This window comes from Schistocerca nitens, chromosome 2, assembly GCF_023898315.1.
Source record: "Schistocerca nitens isolate TAMUIC-IGC-003100 chromosome 2, iqSchNite1.1, whole genome shotgun sequence".
In the NCBI taxonomy this organism is placed as follows: Eukaryota; Metazoa; Arthropoda; class Insecta; order Orthoptera; family Acrididae; genus Schistocerca; species Schistocerca nitens.
This window is the reverse complement of record NC_064615.1, coordinates 666,422,962-666,445,075: the sequence shown is the minus strand read 5'-3', so window position 1 is coordinate 666,445,075 and position 22,114 is coordinate 666,422,962. Positions and strand designations below refer to the sequence as shown.

At 40.8% G+C, this 22,114-nt stretch overlaps 1 protein-coding gene across 1 annotated transcript in view; it reads left to right on the top strand.

Moving 5' to 3' along the window:
* The window catches only part of LOC126235233 (Down syndrome cell adhesion molecule-like protein Dscam2), a 263,828-nt gene that overhangs the window by 63,035 nt on the left and 178,679 nt on the right, over window positions 1–22,114 (top strand). The window contains exon 7 of the mRNA XM_049943965.1: window positions 14,664–15,092. Coding sequence (XP_049799922.1) covers window positions 14,664–15,092 — 429 coding nt within the window. The remainder of the gene's footprint in view (window positions 1–14,663; window positions 15,093–22,114) is intronic.

The window sequence follows — 22,114 nt, the reverse complement described above, 5'->3', positions numbered from 1 at the left end:
TGCCCTGGCCAGCACATTCTCCAGATCTCTCACCAATTGAAAACGTCTGGTCAATGGTGGCCGAGCAACTGGCTCATCACAATATGCCAGTCATTACTCTTGATGAACTGTGGTATCATGTTGAAGCTGCATGGGCAGCTGTACCTGTACATGCCATCCAAGCTCTGTTTGACTCAATGCCCAGGCATAAGAAGGCCTTTATTACAGTCACAGGTGGTTTTTCTGTGTACTGATTTCTCAGGATCTATGCACCCAAATTGCGTGAAAATGTAATCACATGTGAGTTCTAGTATAATATATTTGTCCAATAAATACCCGTTTATCATCTGCATTTCTTCTTGGTTTAGCGATTTTAATGGCCAGTAGTGTATATCTGATTCAATTTGTAAATATGAAACCCAGTTTACCAAAAAATACCGAGAGGAAGACCAGCACAGATGGGACAGAGATTTACAAAACACAGCTGAATTCAGTTGGAAATGGAGAGCTCAAAATCAGCATAAATGGACGAACTGGATGGGATCCTATATTGCACCCCAACTCAGAGGCCACAGCATCAAGTGATTGAACTGGATGATAATGTTGATAATTATGATGATGACAATAACAGTGACTTACCTTCAAAAGGTGAAATTTTTAATACTGCCAATACATACATATAAAAGTACAAAAACCTGTAACAGCTTTTGGCACTATTAGTTCCTTCCTCAAGGAGGGGAAACAATGGTTTGGGGAAGGTTGGAAAGGAAGTGCAGGGTCCCAGACACCTTCCCAGTATGGGATAAATGTTCATTTGTAGTAGATACATTTAGATGATGTACATTTTCATTTGTATATTCATAATATGAACTCTATAGTTTTGACTTCAACAAATGCCTTTGACATACAGTACTAATCCAGCTGAACCATCCCAGTATGAATCAACTTGAATAGTTAGTTGGACTAACACTGCCGAGTGAAAGCATGTATCCAGGTTCAAGTCTAGATCTGAAGCACAGGTTTTAACATGTTATCAAAGCTCATCTGACTATGTGCTTCTCCAAAGAATAAAAAACTTTGTCCCAGATGTTTCACTTGTCTTGCTGTTTTGGTTTACCTGTTAACCTCTGCAATTTTTTCTCCATTTGTTTATGCTATTATTAGCTTACTTTCTTCATCTTCTTATTTCACTCACACTGTCAGTGCACCTAAGTGTTAACCATCTGAACTACTTATGTTTTCCTGTTTGAGCATCTTAACTGGAATAGCACATGAAACAGGAACACTCATTTACTAGTAATAATAAATTTTATTAACATAAACAGAACACAAAAAACATATTCTGGAACACTTGATACTAGTTTTCTGTGTTAGAGAACTGCTATTTGTTATCTCCATATTTATAAGGAAGTTTGACACGCTGCCATTTTCACGGAATGTTGCAAGAAACACTGGGATCAAATCAACCACCCATACCAATCAACAACACCTCTGGTAGTTGTGACAAACACAATAGTGGATGATCTTGACCTCTACATCGGCCTCTTCACAGGAAATGGTGCATTGTCCAAAAATCTTACAGGGAAGTGCAGTCAATGTGCAGAGCATGTTCTTCGTTTGGGTAGTGAGTCTACTTTGGATGGTTGCTCTTGTGCTTCAGGCTGAGACTGTTTCTGAGGCCCAAGTGTTGGCACCCCTTCTGGGAATGTGTATGTATTTATCACTCTGGCAACTGAGATCATAGTAGCATTAACTTTTAATACAAGGTGGAATCCAAAATTTTCAGGACTGCTACTGCCTACTGAAAGTAGGAGTAGTAGATCTTTGCACCGCTAGGTGGCGAGAGCTGCATATCTGATGAGTCAGTGTGTGGAGTGGCATTCAGCTGGGAGGATGTGTTGCATGTCCACGGTGATTTCCATAATTTTCTATGTTTGGTGTGTGGCAATTTTGTGATGGATCCGCGAACAGAACAGCATGTGTGTATCAGATGCTGTGCACATCTGAGATATTAGTACTACGGAGATCCTTGCAATGATTCAACAAGTGTTTGGGGGACAGAGCATGAGCCATACGTGTGTGTTTGAGTGGCATGCTCAGTTCAAGGCTGCCCGTACAGACGTCGAAGATGATGCTCACACTGGAAGGCCCGTTAGCCTTACAACGCCAGACATTGTTGCCAAACTTCAACAATTGGTTGTGTAGATCGATGTCGAACCATTCAAGACCTTGCGGATGAAGTGGGTTTTGGTTATGGGACATGTCAACAAATGGGACAAAACTACCTTGAGCAGTTAAACAGAGAACCGACTCGTGGCAATAACATATTAGACCTTCTGATGACAAACAGACCCGAACTATTTGAAACAGTTAACGCAGAACAGGGAATCAGCGATCATAAAGCGGTTACGGCATCGATGATTTCAACCATAAACAGACATATTAAAAAAGATAGGAAGATTTTTCTGTTTAGCAAAAGTGACAAAAAGCAGATTACAGAGTACCTGATGGCTCAACACAAAAGTTTTGTCTCAAGTACAGATAGTGTTGAGGATCAGTGGACAAAGTTCAAAACCATTGTACAATATGTGTTAGATGAGTATGTGCCAAGCAAGATCGTAAGAGATGGAAAAGAGCCAATGTGGTACAACAACCGAGTTAGAAAACTGCTGCGGAAGCAAAGGGAACTTCACAGCAAACATAAACATAGCCAAAGCCTTGCAGACAAACAAAAATTATGCAAAGCGAAATGTAGTGTGAGGAGGGCTATGCGAGAGGCGTTCAATGAATTCGAAAGTAAAGTTCTATGTACTGACTTGGCAGAAAATCCTAAGAAATTCTGGTCTTATGTCAAAGTGGTAGGTGGATCAAAACAAAATGTCCAGACACTCTGTGACCAAAATGGTACTGAAACATAGGATGACAGACTAAAGGCTGAAATGTTAAATGTCTTTTTCCAAAGCTGTTTCACAGAGGAGGACTGCACTGTAGTTCCTTCTCTAGATTGTCGCACAGATGACAAAATGGTAGATATCGAAATAGACGACAGAGGGATAGAGAAACAATTAAAATCGCTCAAAAGAGGAAAGGCCACTGAACCTGATGGGATACCAGTTCTATTTTACACTGAGTACGTGGTACGTGAAGGAACTTGCCCCCCTTCTTGCAGCGGTGTACCGTAGGTCTCTAGAAGAGTGTAGCATTCCAAAGGATTGGAAAAGGGCACAGGTCATCCCCGTTTTCAAGAAGGGACGTCGAACAGATGTGCAGAACTATAGACCTATATCTCTAACGTCGATCAGTTGTAGAATTTTGGAACACGTATTATGTGCGAGTATAATGACTTTTCTGGAGTCTAGAAATCTACTCTGCAGGAATCAGCATGGGTTTCGAAAAAGCCGGTCGTGTGAAACCCAGCTCGCGCTATTCGTCCACGAGACTCAGAGGGCCATAGACACGGGTTCACAGGTAGATGCCGTGTTCCTTGACTTCCGCAAGGCGTTCGATACAGTTCCCCACAGTCGTTTAATGAACAAAGTAAGATCATATGGACTATCAGATCAATTGTGTGATTGGATTGAGGAGTTCCTAGATAACAGAACGCAGCATGTCATTCTCAATGGAGGGAAGTCTTCCGAAGTAAGAGTGATTTCAGGTGTGCCACAGGGGAGTGTCATGGGACCATTGCTGTTCACAATATACATAAATGACCTTGTGGATGACATCGGAAGTTCCCTGAGGCTTTTTGCAGATGATGCTGTGGTGTATCGAGAGGTTGTAACAATGTAAAATAGTACTGAAATGCAGGAGGATCTGCAGTGAATTGACGCATGGTGCAGGGAATGGCAATTGAATCTCAATGTAGACAAGTGTAATGTGCTGCAAATACATAGAAAGATAGATCCCTTATCATTTAGCTACAAAATAGCAGGTCAGCAACTGGAAGCAGTTAATTCCATAAATTATCTGGGAGTACGCATTAGGAGTGATTTAAAATGGAATGATCATATAAAATTGATCGTCAGTAAAGCAGATGCCAGACTGAGATTCATTGGAAGAATCCTAAGCAAATGCAATCCGAAAGCAAAGGAAGTAGGTTACAGTACGCTTGTTCGCCCACTGCTTGAATACTGCTCAGCGGTGTGGGATCCGTACCAGATAGGGTTGATAGAAGAGATAGAGAAGATCCAACAGAAAGCAGCGCGCTTCATTACAGGATCATTTAGTAATCGCGAAAGCGTTACGGAGATGATAGATAAACTCCAGTGGAAGACTCTGCAGGAGAGACGCTCAGTAGTTCGGTACGGGCTTTTGTTAAAGTTTCGAGAACATACCTTCACCGAAGAGTCCAGCAGTATATTGCTCCCTCCTACATATATCTCACGAAGAGACCATGAGGATAAAATCAAAGAGATTAGAGCCCACACAGAAGCATACAGACAATCCTTCTTTCCATGAACAATACGAGACTGGAATAGAAGGGAGAACCGATAGGGGTACTCAGGGTACCCTCCGCCACACACCGTCAGGTGGCTTGCAGAGTATGGATGTAGATGTAGATGTAGATGTAGATGTTGACTGATGAATTTGGCATGCATCGTGTCACCACAAAATTTGTGCCAAGGATCTTGAATGGCGATCAGAAGGCACAGCATGTTAAAGTGTGCATGGGCCTTCATCAGACTGCATTTGATGATCCAGCCTTCTTATCACTCGTGACAAGAGCTGGATTTATGGGTATGACCCACAGGCAAAGCAACAGTCATCCCAGTGGAAGAGCCTGGGCTCTCCAAGACCCAAAAAATGAGACAGGTGAAGAGTAAAGTGAAGAGCATGATCATCATTTTCTTTGATACCAAGGGAATTGCGCACAAAGGATTTGTCCCACCCAACCAAACAGTGAATTCCATGTATGTCTGTGATGTTTTGCAATGGACCTGTGAAAAGGTGTGGCAATGACGGCCCGAACTTTGGCATCAAGGGAACTGGCTGCTGCATCATGGCAATGCACCCTGTCACACGTCCTTGCTCACCAGGAACTCTTTGGCAAAAAACAACATGGCAGTTGTACCTTACCCACCATACTTGCCAGATTTTGCACCTCTTGAAACTTGACACTATTCCAAAAACTGAAACTCAAGTTGAAAGGCCGTCGGTTCGACACTCTAGAGAGGATTCCAGAAGCATCACTGGCAGTGATGAACACCCTCAAAGAACAGGACTTCCAGAAAATGTTTGACCAGTGGCAGAAGCACTCGGACCAGTGCGTACATATGAAGGGAACTACTTTGAGGGTGATGATAACCATTAGTCCAAAGGAAATGTTTTCAACAGATGGCAGCACCAGTCCCGAAAATTTTGGATAGCACCTCTTAATATGTCCAAATGCCCGAAAATTTTGGATAGCACCTCTTAATATGTCCAAATTCCCGAAAATTTTGGATAGCACCTCTTAATATGTCCAAATTTCTTGCTCCTCTTTTGATGATTTGATATGGGCCTGTGTTTGGGGTTATAGTGTGGGTTTGACACTCTCTGTTCATAACATGACATATGTACATGTTTGCACGTCATAATTCCATAGGTAGGTGTCATTCGATGTCATGATGCTTGATGAGGTTTAATGTGTGTGGTATGTTCTCTCAGGTGACAAATGTAATCTGATTGATCATGGTCAGGTAGTTTTATGGAATTTTGGTCAATGAAATGACCACGCAACTGATGTGCTTTGCCATACACCAGTTCCACTAGTGGTGAATACAAGTCTATTCCATATATGGTGTGAAGTTCAAGCACGACCTTTGGTAAGGTGGTTGTTGAACTAGTTTCATGACTTATCAATGCAGCCTTTAAATCATGGTGAAAACATTTGAGCATACTGATGCTCACTGGGTGATAGCTGGTTGTCCTGTGATGGAGACCACCACATAATGTACTAAGTTGAGTAAATAACATCAACTTGAATTGCCAGCTGTGGTCCATGTCAGTGTGCAGCAGACAACTGAAGGAAAACTCAGTGTGACACAAAGGCAAAGACCAGGGTTTCCACTAATACGTTATCAACTGGCATAGCTTCTGGTCAATGAGTGAAATGATCACTCACAGTTAATAAATAGCACTGACCATTTTATGATGGAAATGTGCCTTTCATGTTGACATGCACATGCATGAAGCATGTCATCAATCTGGAACTGGCACATGCACATAATGGGATATTTCATTACTGTGCTGACACTGAAGGCAAATGTAAGTCCACTCATGATGTTGCCTTTGCTTACCAAGCCAAACAACATGTTCTAAAACCAAGGAAGTTGATTATATGACACCAGCTTGGCAAAGGCTGTGATGTATTTCAAAAGCGCTTCTGTGGAATGCAGCTGACAGAAAAAGACAATAGCTTCCACATGAAATTTCAAAATATAGCTTCACATCTCAACCAATTGTAACTGAATGGCAGTCAATGCTTCATTCAATAGCTTCTGGAATTTCTGATCATATTCCTGTGCCTCTGTGATTGATTTGTAGACAGTAAGAAACTCACGATCATCATAAGTGTTCTGTTTTTGTTGTGAAGGGGAGAGCTTGTATGAGATGAAGACTAGCAGATGCCAAGTGCCATCAATTTATTGTTGCAATTATGTGCCAGTAGCAGTCTTGCTAGCATTAAAAACCAATACAAGAGGTTCATCCAGTGCAGGGTGTGTCAGGAATGCAGCATTTGCTACACTTTGCTTTGCTAGCCCAAAAGCAGAGCTCATTGCACCTGTCCATTGGATCAATGAATTCCCCTTAGTTTTAGGTCCATTGGTTCATGCAACTTGGCTGAGTGAGGCAGATGACACCAGTAATAGTTCAGTCTTCACAAGAAATTGTGTATTTATTTGCTGGTTTCTGGCTGTGGAATCTTCACAATGGCTTCTATGTTGGTGGGTAGTGAAAAAATCTTGCTGATGAATTTAGATGGCCTAAGGAGATATTTGTGGTTTATCAAAAACATACTTGGCATTATTAAATACCACACAGCACTGTTCTAAGTATTCGAAAACTTCAACCAAGTGTTGCTGGTGCTGTTCTGAAGTTGCTGTAAAGACAATAACATCATCTAAGAATGCCAAACAGAATGACAACCATTGCAACGTGGGTTCAATGAACCTTTACCAAGACTGAATGGACCATATAAACCAAATGTCATGGAGAGACTCTCAAACAAGCTGCATGGGGTGACCATGGCTATTTTCAAAATATCTTCATTGCTTATCTTATCTTAAGTTACTATAGATGAAATGTTTGTGACAGAAATACAGAATGAAGTTGGTGGCCAACAGAGTGGATAAATGCACAAGTCTGAACCAGTGTTGCTAAGAAATTTTTGTCCAGATGCAACTATATCCAACTGACACTGCTGTGTTTGTAGCCACAAAGTAATATCCAAATTTGAAGTGATACATACATACAGTAGGTGGCTGTTCTGTGTTATCCAGGGTTGATGAGTACAGCTTGGAATGCCTTTGTGAACTCCTGAAATAATATCATCTGTCATTTCTGGATTTGTGATGAAGCAACGGTTTGCTTTTCTGTTTGGTCAGAGCATCGACTTTGACTAGCAATTGTAATCTATGTGTGTCACTGCCAATAATGAAACACTGTTTTGTGGCACTGCTACTGCATTCACTGATGGAGGAAATATTGTATAATGAATTCTATTAGTCAAATCTGCATCAGTGTCCAATGGTATTTCCATCTGACATGTTATTATAGCTTTAACCTAGGCTGGAAGATGGCTACTCCAAAGCATACATAGCATGGTGTTGGATACAGTTCCTGCCTCAACCTTGCCGCATAGGTGTGTCAGATATTGTGATGACTTCCTGTCTTCAATATCTCTCTGTGGTAGAACTTGACACACATGCTCTTCTTGTGAGATCAAAATTTTTTGAATCAGTTCTCTCCTGAGTTCATGATGAGGATCTTGTGCAGGAAGAGCAGTAATTATATCTTCTATTTCAGATGCATAAAGATGGTTGAGTCAACTGACCACCAGAGCAAATTTGGTTGAATTGGTAGTTATACCTGCATAATGGAACTTTGCTTCTATCTGTGCAAATTAAAGTATTGGATTTTGAGACCAGAATGGAGATATTATCATGGAAATCAAGATACCAATAATCAAAATATCCACGGGTGTACTGCCGGTCTACCGTGTCCAACGGGCACAATATTTCGGCGATCATACATGTCGCCATCATCAGGTGAACTGACGGACTGAGCTTCTGTGAACGTGCCGGCACGGACATCCGTACACTATGGCTGCTCAGGGGGAACTGGGTTTGGTCGCGGCGGCAGCCGATTTAAGTACCCTCCGCCCGTGGCACGCTCACTCCACTGTCTGCGCCCCGCGCCACGGTCACGCGGTGGAACAGATTGCGACGGCGTCTGAGATGACGTCGGTGTGATGGCTCTGTCCGCCGTGGTTGTCACAACTATACATTTGCTCGATTTACTCTTGATTAACCCAATCGCTGGTTCCCAAGCCTTGCTAAGATTATAGCCACGTGGACAGCGGAGTGAGCGCGCCGCGGGCGGAGGGTATTTAAATCGGCCGCCGCCGCGACCAAACCCAGTTTCCCCTGAGCAGCCATAGTGTACGGATCTCCGTGCTGGCACGTTCACAGTAGCTCAGTCCGTCAGTTCACCTGATGATGGCGACATGTATGATCGCCGAAATATTTTGCCCGTTGGACACTGTAGACCGGCAGTACACCTGTGGACATTTTGATTATCAAATACGCCGGGAGAAACTCAAGAATCACAAGATACCGATGATCCTTCAGTGGATGCTGATTCTTGGATTTTCATGAAAAAATTCTTTGTCCATCCTCGAGAAGTTATACTGCTTTTCCTGGTATTTGTAGGCTGTTCTCACCAGGTAAAATCGCATTGGGATCACCAATGTCAGTGTGGCTAGCTGTTAACCATTCAAACAAATTACATTTTCTTGTTCAAGCATCTCAACCAAAATAGCACATAAAATATGAACACTCATGTACCATAAATACATCACAGAAGAAGATATGCTGTAACATTTGAGACTGGTTTTCTGCATTAGATTACCACTACTTGAGATCTCTCAATTTTTAAGGAAATTCTAACACTCTGCCACTTCCGTGGAACATTGCAAGAAACACTGAGAACAAATCAACTGCCAGTGCTGAACAAGAGCACATATAGCAGCTGGTGTGTGAGCTCCTTGACAGATGTGATAAACACTGTAATCAACAATCTTGATTGTTACAGTTACAGTGTCATGCTGGTCACAGAATGTGACTAAACTTTTCATGTTTTCTACATCTTCTCCTAGTAAAGTCGCCCTGAAGTTTTTGTACCTGTGAGATTAACCAAGAACTGTATTAATTCACAGTTTACTTAAAGATTTTATGTGGAAGATGTGTATTTAGCTTTTAGAATGTATGTACTGTAGCATCAAAATAGTTTTTATCTTTATACTTGTTAAAGTTACATTAAAACAAAAGTCACCTCAAATACTATAATGGCAGATTTCTTTAAAGGTGATCTGTTTTTGTATATATTGTTTTACAATTTTCAGCAATGAGCTTCCCCCCCCCCCCCCACTACCACACACACACACACACACACACACACACACACACACACACACACACACACACACACACACACACCACCCCACCCCATCCCTCTCACTCTCTGTCTTTCCATGTTGCCATCCAAGAGAGCATCTATATTTTTCACATTTTTTAATTTATATTTATTCATCAACCACTGATCATGTACACAACATGGATTTTAGTATGTATATAATAATACTATATGTTCAAAATTACACATTACATTGATGTTCCACCTTGAAATTTACACATTAAATATAGGATAGCAGGCTATTACAACATCGTTCTACCTCACTAAATCCTCAAGGACAGCCATTGATAACATTTTTATAGACAAATCAAAGGAACAAAATCATATCATAAAACCTGTTATAAATGGACTATCAGCCAACTCACTGACATTAAACTTTGAAAAGACTCACTACATGCAATTCAGAACCTGTAAGGGGTTTCCACCCAGCATATGCATAAAGTACGAAGAAGAGCAGATAGAAGAGGTTGACAGTCTTAAATTCCTGGGATTACAACTTGATAATAAATTCAATTGGGAGGAGCACACCACAGAACTGCAGAAACGCCTTAACAAATCTGTATATGCAATTCGGGTGTTAGCAGACATAGGTGACGTAGAAATGAAAAAGCTTGCATACTTTGCCTACTTTCATTCCATAATGTCATATGGTATAATATTTTGGGGTAACTCCTCAAGTCAAACAAAAGTTTTTAGAGCCCAAAAGCGTGTAATACGTATTATTTGTGGAGTAAATTCACGGACGTCCTGTAGAAACCTCTTCAAAGAACTGGGTATACTAACTACTGCCTCCCAGTATATTTACTCTTTAATGAAATTTGCCCTAAATAATATATCTCTCTTTCCAACAAACAGCTCAGTTCATACATACAATACCAGGAACAAAAATGATCTGCACAAGGACTTAAAAGCACTTACTTTAGTTCGAAAAGGGGTCCACTACTCAGGAACACTCATCTTCAATAATTTGCCAGTAAACATAAAAAATTTAGTTACAAATAAAGATCAGTTTAAAAGGAGCCTGAAAGGCTTACTAGTGGCCAACTCCTTCTACTCCATTGACGAATTTTTTAATAGAAACAAATGATGTATTGTATATATTCATACTATTAGTATTGTTATTTCAGCTTTAAAAAATAATAAAAATAAAAAAATTAACATGTTCCACATCCATGAGGATCTCCTGAGCACAGATCTATGGAATGAAAAACTAATCTAATCTAATCTAAACTCATAAACACAGCTGTTGATTGAGATGTTCTGTAGATAAGTATCAGAGGAACTGTGTGGTAGATATCTCATTGCCAGGGCTAATTTATTAATATGGGTTTACACTGATATACTAATAACTATATTGGGACTTACTTAATGTAGTGTATTCTACATCTATATTATTTCTGTCCCTTGTTGCTTGGTTGTGGATAGAACTTCTGGAAGTTAAAGGCTGCTATTTTTCCCTAAGAGGAAAGGTACAGGTTCATTTACTTCAATCTTTTGCTCTTTGTCCTCTCAGTCACCTCCCCCTGCCCTGCTTTTCTCCCCCTTAATCTGTGTGTGTGTGTGTGTGTGTGTGTGTGTGTGTGTGTGTGTGTGTGTGTGTGTGTGTGTGTAAATATATAAATGTATTGCTCGCTCTATGGAAAGTACGGAATGGAACAACAACTATACAAAAAGGAACAGATTGCTACTCATCACATAGCGGAGGCGTTATGTTACAGGTAGACTCATAAAAGAATCCTGGAAATATTTCAAAGCTTTCAGAGAAAGTCCTTATTCAGAACTAGCAGATTCAAACAACACACACACACACACACACACACACACACACATGGCCACTGCCTCCAGGTACTAAGGCCCAATTGTGACTGTGTCTGACATGGTTAGTGAAGGTAATGAGGAAACATAAGGTGGGATGTGGGAGGGATCACAGTATAGAGGTATGGGAAGATGCTAGTACTGACTGTGGGTGTGTGCAAGGATTCATGGGGATAGGATAAGGCTGCTAGCTGCAGCATTGGCAGGTTGTGCTAGAAGATGGGGGATTTGTAGAGAAGGAGGAGGAAAAAAGGCAGAGGAAAGAATTAAGAGAAGATGGAAGGACTTGTAGGTGTGTTCACAGGATAGAAGGTGTGTATGTACTGTAGTGGGTGCATGGAAGGAGATAAGTGAGTGGAGGACAAGGGGTAACAAACATTCAGGCCGGGGATGTTACGGGAACAAAGGGTATGCCATAAAGAGTTTCCACCTGGGCAGTTCAGAGAAGCTGGTGTTGGTAGGAAGAAGCCAGATGGCACAGGGCACAGGCTGTGAAGCAGTCATTAAAGTAAAATATATCATGTTAGGCGGCATGTTCTGCAACTGGGTGGTCCAGCTGCCCTCGGCCACAACTTGACGGTGGCCATTCATGTGGACAACAACTTGTTAGTGGCTGTGGACACATGGAATGTGGCACAGTGCTTGCAGATCACATAGCTGCTTTCACAGGTGGTCCTGTCTTTGATGGGATAGGAGATACCAGTGACAGGACTGGTATGGATGGTAGCCCAAATTTAGTCAGGCTGAGCTTGTTAAAGACATTCTGTCCTTCCACTAATATTTGACCGTTCCTGACTCAGTTTAAGCCTCCATCGAACCATAGCCAGCCCCACAGGCCCCATATCACCCCTTGCTAACCCTCCAGAATTTCTTAACCTCAAACCTTGCCTCAGCATCATTCCCAGACTCCCTCAACATGGAAACTAACCTCACATCCACACCTAAAAACTGATCCTGACCCTATAATCCTAACTGCCAAGGGCTCTACCAGTGTGATTATGAACTGCAGTGATAACCTGGTAGAAGGATTGCACCAGCTGTCAGATAAATCAACCTGCAAGCTAAGCCCTTGTGGCCCCATCTGAGAAATCCAGCAAGATCTCCCAGAACTTCTCCCCTGAGTCTGTCTCTCTCCTTACCCCTACCACTCTATGCACTCCTACCTTCTACATAGTTCCTAAAGTTCATAAATCCAAATACCCAGAACATTCCATTGTGGCTGGTTACCATGTCCCACAGAGAGAATCTCTGCCCTTGTGAATCAACACCTTCAGTCTGTTACCTGCAACCAATTCTCCTATGGAAAAGACAACAACCATTTCCTCTATCAGCTCTCCACAGCTGTTGTTCCTTTACCATCAAGTGAAATTCTCATCACTGTCAATGCATCTCCCTCTATACTAACAGACCCTATGCCCATGGCCTTGCTTCTGTTGAACACTATCTTTCCCAGTGCCAAAGTTACAACCTATTTCCTAGTCACCACAGCCAACTATACCCTCACCCATGATTAGTACTTCTTCTTTGAAGGCATCACCTACAATAAAGTTCATGTTACAGCAATGACCACCTGTGTGTCACCATCCTATGTTAATCTAATCATAGGCCATCTATAGAAATCATTCCTAACCACCCAGAATCCCAAACCTCTCACATTGTTCAGATATATTGATGACATCTCCCTCATATGGACTGGAGGTAAGAACACACTATCTGCATTCCTCCAGGGCCTCAACACATTCTCCCACATTCTCTTCACCTGGTCCACCTCAGCCCAACAAGCCACCTTCCTCCTGCTGAAGTATTCCACTGCCGATCCAACCTATGCAATATCCTTGTTCATTCCTAACCCAACCCTGCTCCCAGCCTCTAGCCTCATGGCTCATATCTTTGCCACAGACCACATGTGATGTGTTCTACATCCTTCCACCACTACCTGCTCCAATCTTGGCTCTGGCATCTCCTACCTCAGCCAGTAGTAGGACCACCTGTGAAATCAGCCATGTGATCTACAAACTTAGTGCCAACCAATGTGCTCCATTCTACATGGACACGACAACCAACAAACTGTCATTCTGCGTGAAAAGCCACAGCCAGTGACAGAAGACAGCTGAAACATTCAGTTGTTGAACATGCAACCCATCATGATGTACTTCACTTTAATGACAGTTTCACAGCCTGTGCCATCTGTGTTCTGCCCACAAACACCAGCTTTTCTGAACTGTGCAGTTGGGAACTCTCCCTACAATGTATCATCTTCTCCCACAGGCCCCTGGCTTCAACATTCGCCAGTTACTGTCCTGCACCTGTCTCACTCCTTCCCTGCTTTCACTACAGTTCACACACATCTTATTTCCTGCCAGCCCGCCTACAAGTCCTTTCCTCTTCTCTACTCCTTTCCTCTCTCCTCTCTCTTTTTCCCTCCTCCTTCTTCCCCCACCGCATCCTCTCACCCTCTAGTTCAGCCTCTCAAATCAGCACCTAGCAGCCTGACTTGTCCTGTCCTAACCACATCCTTGCATGCTTTCAAGGTAGCACCTTCCCCCACCATTGCCCTGCTATCCCTTCCTTTCTTATTCATGCATATTCCTTACCCCCACCACATACCCCAGCTAGATTGCTGCTCGGATCAGATGTAGCCACAATTGAGTCTTTGCACCCAGAGACAGTGGCTATGTGTATGTAAGTTGTTGTTGTGTGACTCTGTAAGAGTTCTACTTCTGACAAGGACTTTGTCTCCAAGTTTTTAAATATTTCTAGTATTTTTTATTGTGCCTGTCTGCAACTCAGTGCCTCCTCTATGTGATGGACAGCAATCTCTCCTTTTCAAGACAGAACATTAAGAAACAAAAACTTCTCATTGTCATTTGTCTCTCCTGATCTGGGATGTTTTGTAACATGCCATACTATGTTTTTCATATCTTCTTTCATGCTTCCTTATGTTCCTTTCTTTGTACTGTTGTGGTAAGAACTTTGATTCCTTGAAACTTTAATAACATGTAAACAGCAATAAATACTGTACATTCTCTTTTTTCTACACAATTCAGTTAAATATTTGCAAAAAAACTTACCTATCAGAACTACAAGTGTAACAAAAATAAAAATAAAGTTACAAAATTTTGTTCCCATGATTCACTATGCATTAATGACTACTTTAGAAAAGCTAATCATGCTCACTTTGCTTTTGTTTTTAGTGCCTGCCACATTTTCCTCTCCAGTGCAGAATGTGACAGTGGTTAAAGCTGGTGTTGCCACATTGGATTGTGTTGCAAAGGGAGACAAACCAATTTCTATTAACTGGTTTTTACAAGGGCAGCCATTTGATCCAGCACAACACCCTAGAGCAGAAGTAAGTGAAGAGAGTCTGGAATTCGGAGTCCACTCAAGGCTCTTGATAAAGAATGTCAACAGAGATGATTCCTCCTCTTTCATATGTCAAGCTACAAATCACTTTGGAAGTGACCGTTCTGACTTCCATCTCATAGTCCAGGAAACTCCAGGGCCTCCCACTAACATGCATGTGACTGGTCACACGAGCAGATCTGTTAACCTCACATGGGACCATTCATATGATGGAAACAGCCCTGTATCTGTATACATTATACAGTATAAAAGCACAATGGGTAAGTGTGAAAATGATTTTTGTTTTAACATAGATGCTGCATAAAACCCTAAAATTATTTTTATCACCAATAAATCTGATGTACAAACAACTTTCTTCTTTTATTTTATTGGTGACTTCAAATTTTATGGAGGAATAATGCTTTCCATTTGGCATTTGGTTATAAATATATAACAAGAGGGGTGTAATCTCTTTCAAACTCATATTCCTTACTTTTATGAAGATTTTTCCCAGTTATTAGCAAACTAGAATTTAATGTCATAGGAACTGCATATGTGCCAGTTTAGCTGCAGAGGATCTGCAGAACTTGACAAAATAGAGGAGTGTTAGCAGTAAATGAAAACTTTACTAGGTGTAGATAGTTCAGTGATACAACACTGTCCATGAAAGTCTGCAATATGTCTTCAGCTCAAACTTTAGTCCATTAAAATTTTCTTAACACTCCACATTAACTTTAAGTTTATATATTACAACTCTTGCCAATTTTTAACATTTTTATGTACAAGCTGTGAATAACCAACCAGCCTCTAAATCAAAAGAATGAAAAAACATCTCTCCTGCCTGCATCCTGTAAAAAAAAGGCTTTTGTTTATATATTCCCTATTCAGCCACATGATCCAGAACACCCACATTTGTTCTTCACTGCTAAGCCTTACATATTGGATGTGCCAAATAGCTATTAACTTAAAACTGCTTCTTATGAAATGCACTACTGTCCTGCAGATAGTCCTTATCAGTAATAAAATAAGGAGCATTCAGATGAAAAGGTACTAAACATCATAACAATCAAACCAGTTGAAATTGCTTGTGCTGCTTTGTGGTAGCTTAATGAGACATTTAGGGAAGCGATTTTAGTGTCCAGCATGGTTTTGTGCATGCATGGGCACATGATGCAGGAGAGTGTATTTGGTCCATTTCATTTGGCATTGTGTCTGAGGATATCATGGCATTCACATTGCAAAATTGGATGACTGAGCAGCAATGTTGTGTTAGATTTCTGACCTTGTTAACTGGTTGTTGTTGTTGTTGTGGTCTTCAGTCCTGAGACTGGTTTGATGCAGCTCTCCATGCTACTTTATCCTGTGTAAGCTTCTTCATCTCCCAGTACCTACTGCAACCTACATCCTTCTGAATCTGCTTAGTGTATTCATCTTTTGGTCTCCCCCTACGATTTTTACCCTCCACGCTGCCCTCCAATACTAAATTGGTGATCCCTTGATGCCTCAGAACATGTACTACCAACCGATCCCTTCTTCTAGTCAAGTTGTGCCACAAACTCCTCTTCTCCCCAATCCTATTCAATACCTCCTCATTAGTTATGTAATCTACCCATCTAATCTTCAGCATTCTTCTGTAGCACCACATTTCGAAAGCTTCTATTCTCTTCTTGTCCAAACTATTTACCGTCCATGTTTCACTTCCATACATGGCTACACTCCATACAAATACTTTCAGAAATGACTTCCTGACACTTAAATCTATACTCGATGTTAACAAATTTCTCTTCTTGAGAAATGCTTTCCTTGCCATTGCCAGTCTACATTTTATATCCTCTCTACTTCAACCATCATCGGTTATTTTACTCCATAAATAGCAAAACTCCTTTACTACTTTAAGTGTCTCATTTCCTAATCTAATTCCCTCAGCATCACCCGACTTAATTTGACTACATTCCATTATCCTTGTTTTGCTTTTGTTGATGTTCATCTTATATCCTCCTTTCAAGACACTGTCCATTCCGTTCCACTGCTCTTCCAAGTCCTTTGCTGTCTCTGACAGAATTACAATGTCATCGGCGAACCTCAAAGTTTTTATTTCTTCTCCATGAATTTTAATACCTACTCCGAATTTTTCTTTTGTTTCCTTTACTGCTTGCTCAATATACAGATTGAATAACATCGGGGAGAGGCTACAACCCTGTCTTACTCCCTTCCCAACCACTGCTTCCCTTTCATGTCCCTCGACTCTTATAACTGCCATCTGGTTTCTGTACAAATTGTAAATAGCCTTTCGCTCCCTGTATTTTACCCCTGCCACCTTTAGAATTTGAAAGAGAGTATTCCAGTCAACATTGTCAAAAGCTTTCTCTAAGTCTACAAATGCTAGAAACGTAGGTTTGCCTTTCCTTAATCTTTCTTCTAAGATAAGTCGTAAGGTCAGTATTGCCTCACGTGTTCCAGTATTTCTACGGAATCCAAACTGATCTTCCCTGAGGTCGGCTTCTACTAGTTTTTCCATTTGTCTGTAAATAATTCGTGTTAGTATTTTGCAGCTGTGGCTTATTAAACTGATTGTTCGGTAATTCTCACATCTGTCAACACCTGCTTTCTTTGGGATTGGAATTATTATATTCTTCTTGAAGTCTGAGGGTATTTCGCCTGTTTCATACATCTTGCTCACCAGATGGTGGAATTTTGTCAGGACTGGCTCTCCCAAAGCCATCAGTAGTTCCAATGGAATGTTGTCTACTCCTGGGGCCTTGTTTCGACTCAGGTCTTTCAGTGCTCTGTCAAACTCTTCACGCAGTATCGTATCTCCCATTTCATCTTCATCTACATCCTCTTCCATTTCCATAATATTGTCCTCAAGTACATCGCCCTTGTATAGACCCTCTATATACTCCTTCCACCTTTCTGCTTTCCCTTCTTTGCTTAGAACTGGGTTTCCATCTGAGCTCTTGATGTTCATACAAGTGGTTCTCTTATCTCCAAAGGTCTCTTTAATTTTCCTGTAGGCAGTATCTATCTTACCCCTAGTGAGATAAGCCTCTACATCCTTACATTTGTCCTCTAGCCATCCCTGCTTAGCCATTTTGCACTTCCTGTCGATCTCATTTTTGAGACGTTTGTATTCCTTTTTACCTGCTTCATTTACTGCATTTTTATATTTTCTCCTTTCATCAATTAAATTCAATATTTCTTCTGTTACCCAAGGATTTCTACTAGCCCTCGTCTTTTTACTTACTTGATCCGCTGCTGCCTTCACTACTTCATCCCTCAAAGCTACCCATTCTTCTTCTACTGTATTTCTTTCCCCCATTCCTGTCAATTGTTCCCTTATGCTCTCACTGAAACTCTGTACAACCTCTGGTTCTTTCAGTTTATCCAGGTCCCATCTCCTTAAATTCCCACCTTTTTGCAGTTTCTTCAGTTTTAATCTACAGGTCATAACCAATAGATTGTGGTCAGAGTCCACATCTGCCCCTGGAAATGTCTTACAATTTAAAGCCTGGTTCCTAAATCTCTGTCTTACCATTATATAATCTATCTGATACCTTTTAGTATCTCCAGGGTTCTTCCATGTATACAACCTTCTATCATGATTCTTGAACCAAGTGTTAGCTATGATTAAGTTGTGCTCTGTGCAAAATTCTACCAGGCGGCTTCCTCTTTCATTTCTTAGCCCCAATCCATATTCACCTACTACGTTTCCTTCTCTCCCTTTTCCTACACTCGAATTCCAGTCACCCATGACTATTAAAATTTTCGTCTCCCTTCACTATCTGAATAATTTCTTTTATTTCATCATGCATTTCTTCAATTTCTTCGTCATCTGCAGAGCTAGTTGGCATATAAACTTGTACTACTGTAGTAGGTGTGGGCTTCGTATCTATCTTGGCCCCAATAATGCATTCACTAAGATGTTTGTAGTAGCTTATCCGCGTTCCTATTTTCCTATTCATTATTAACTGGTTAACTGGCTCATATTCATCAATGGATGATAGCTATGTGTGGAGGAGACTGTGTGTCTGACTAGTCAGTGAGAAAGTGGAGCACCCATTTTCGAGAAGGTCAGGATTGTTTGAATGATGACCTGAGACCAAGCCAAGTAAACAAAATAATCACAGTTGGATTCATCGACAATGTGAATGACATAATGAGAATTGAGTGGTGTGTCACAATGTGAATGTTGGCAGTGATGATCGGGGCCAGTGTTGGAATTGGGTGGACAATTGTGCACAACAGGTTGGATTACTGGGAAAGTATACACGCAGTGTGTTCCAAATAAGCTCAGCAAACTGCAAAAGGAGTTGTGTGTGAAACACCTGTTCCATTATCATGAAGACCACACTTTCCTGGAGTGGGTCATTGCAGGTGATGAGAGCTGTTGCCATCACTTCAAGCCACTGACAAAGCGGGACTGCATGCAGTACAAGCATTCATTGTTGACTCACCCTAAAAAATTCAAAGCTGAGCCCTCTGCAGGCAAGGTGATGCTGACTCTCGTTTTTTGACATTTGAGGTCCAACACCCATTTAATTCCTCGAGCATGGTAAAACCATAAACAGTGACATGTACTGTGAGACACTCCGTATCCTACGGAAGTCCATCAAGAACAAACAGCCTGGGCTGTTCAAGAAGAGAGTGATTCTCCTCCACAATAACATTTGTCCACGTGTCTCCAAGGTTACACAAAGTGTAATGGCCAAGTTCAAGTGGGAGCAGTTCAAGCATCCCCCTACAGACTGGACATGTTGCCTTGCAACTTCCATATGGTTGGTCTGCTAAAAGAAAAGCATCTCAAAGGGAAGTGCTTCATCTCGGGAAGATGAATTGAACAACACAGTGGATGACTGGCTCCTATCACAGCCACAGGAATTTTGCTAACAGGGAATCCTTCAGCTCATGAAACAGTGGGATTGTTGTGCTCATGCTTCTGGTGTGTACATCTTCTTTTCAACACTCTTCACATAAGCCATGTAAAAATGTCTTGAGGACATTTCCAGAAGAATGATGAAAACTGGTCATTTGAAGATACAAATCTGTTCAAGCAGAACTGCAGTTAACTGAATTTCCCAGAACATAATCAGTTTTGTGGTGAGCTAAGGTGTCTAAAAATTTAAATCATCAATTTTTTCCCATATACATATTGAATTTCACATTTCTTTGAACAGAGCTGAGATGATCTGAGATATATGCTACATTATCACCACCTGCTTCATAACACATTGGCCCACTGTTGGAACACAATACAGCAGTGATTCAGCATGGTATGCATTTAAAAATTCCTTGGTAGAATGAATTTTCACTCTATGGTGGAGTGTACACTGATTTGGAACTTTCTGACATATTAAAATAGTGTGTTGGATTGGGGTTCAAACCAGTGACCTTTGCCTTTTGCAGGCAAGTGCTCCATCGACTGAGCTATCCAAGCACAACCCATGTCCTGTCCTCACAGCTTTAATTTTATCAATACCTCAACTTCTACAATCCACTAGGCAATGACTAAGACATGTCTCCACAGTATCCATTCTTCCAGCATCACTAGTGCTGGACGGTATGCAGGAGAACTTCTGTGAAGTTTGGAAGGTAGGAAATGAGGTACTGGGGTGGAATTAAAGCTTAGAGTGTGGGTCATGAGTCATGTCTGGATAGGTCAGTTGGTTGAACACTTGCCAGTGAAAGGCAAAGGTCCCAAGTTCAAGTCCCATTCTGGCATGCAGTTTTAATCTGCCAGGAACTTTCAAATACTTATTCTTTTTCCAGGAGTATGTGGCACCACATGCTATACACAGGTCATGCAATTCCCACAGATTACAGGACGATTTGTGAATGCAAGCTGATGCTTGATAGTCCCATATGAGATCGATTGTGTTCAAATGAGATTAGTTTGGTAGCCAAGGCATCAACGTTAGTTCACTATCATGCTCCTCAAGTACTGTAGCAGATTCTAGCCTTGTGAAATTAACAGCTGTCCTGCTGGTAGATGCTACTACTGTCAGAGAAGACCTCAACCATAAGATGACACATGTGATTGCAACTTAACTTTCCGTATCTGTTACTCAGTCCCTAAACAAGTAAAACTCAATTATGATAGGACAAAATGTTATAGCTAAGTTGAGCAATGCATAGTCTAGAACTTTTGCATGGTCTGCTGAAGCCCTTAGGGGGTGACCACACACTATTGCATTTAAGACCAAAAACTAAAACAGTTAAGCTTCTTCAAACATTTTACTAGTACAGACAAACTATCAAAAAAGTAATAAATAAATAATTGAGATAAAGATGAAATATTTAAGTAAGATCACATAGGAAAATGATGTTGCTTAAACTGTGTTGTTTGGAATTCAAACCAAATGTTTAATACAAATGATCACACAGACATATGTGTATGATGACCTTGCATAAATTCAATAAATCGATTGAACAATATTCAAACTAAACAATTGAAAGTCCAGGTTGGAATATCAACACTGTTATGAAAAGGATGGATTGTTAGTCACCATAAAGATGACATGTTGAGTTGCAGACAGGCACAACAACAAGACTGTTACACACTGAGCTTCTGGCCAATGCCATATTCTGAAAAGAAAGGAAGTCATACACTGATTCACATTAGCAGACACATCTCTCACACACATGATCACTATCTCCAGTTGCTCTGGCCAGATTACAATAGTCATATAGACCAAAAGTAGCAATGCACCTAACAAGTTCATCACACAGTTTGAAGTAATGCAGCAAAATATTAAAGTTCACAGCTGCTTAAAAAGAGTTAAATAGAATAAAAATTATGTGGTCACAAAAGAAATAATAACAGAAATCCACTTAAAAAACTTGAAGTTCCATAATATTACCATGTGTTCATCTTACAACCACAAATTATTCTTAATCTCATGATTGTTGTCTTAAGCCCTCCAGCACTGTGGCCATCCGAACATCACCAATATTAACTCTGCTGAAACCAATCAAAAGATCTTACCACACTGCCCAGCACCAATCAAAATACCTCAAGCTCATTTCTGCAAGCATCTTTATGTACTCAGTCATGAGCCAATTATTCTACTCAGTGCATCAATATAAATAAAAATTGTTCAGAGTTGTAAATCTCCAGAAGTTATCCATTAATTGCTTTGAAAATTTGAGACAATGTCACATTAAAAAATACCAGTATGTTTTATATACCTGCTGGAGTGCCCTATATATATCTAAAAACAAAGATTCTGTAACTTACCAAACAAAAGCGTTAGTACATTGATAGAAACAATAACAAACACAAACACACACACAAATTTCAAGCTTT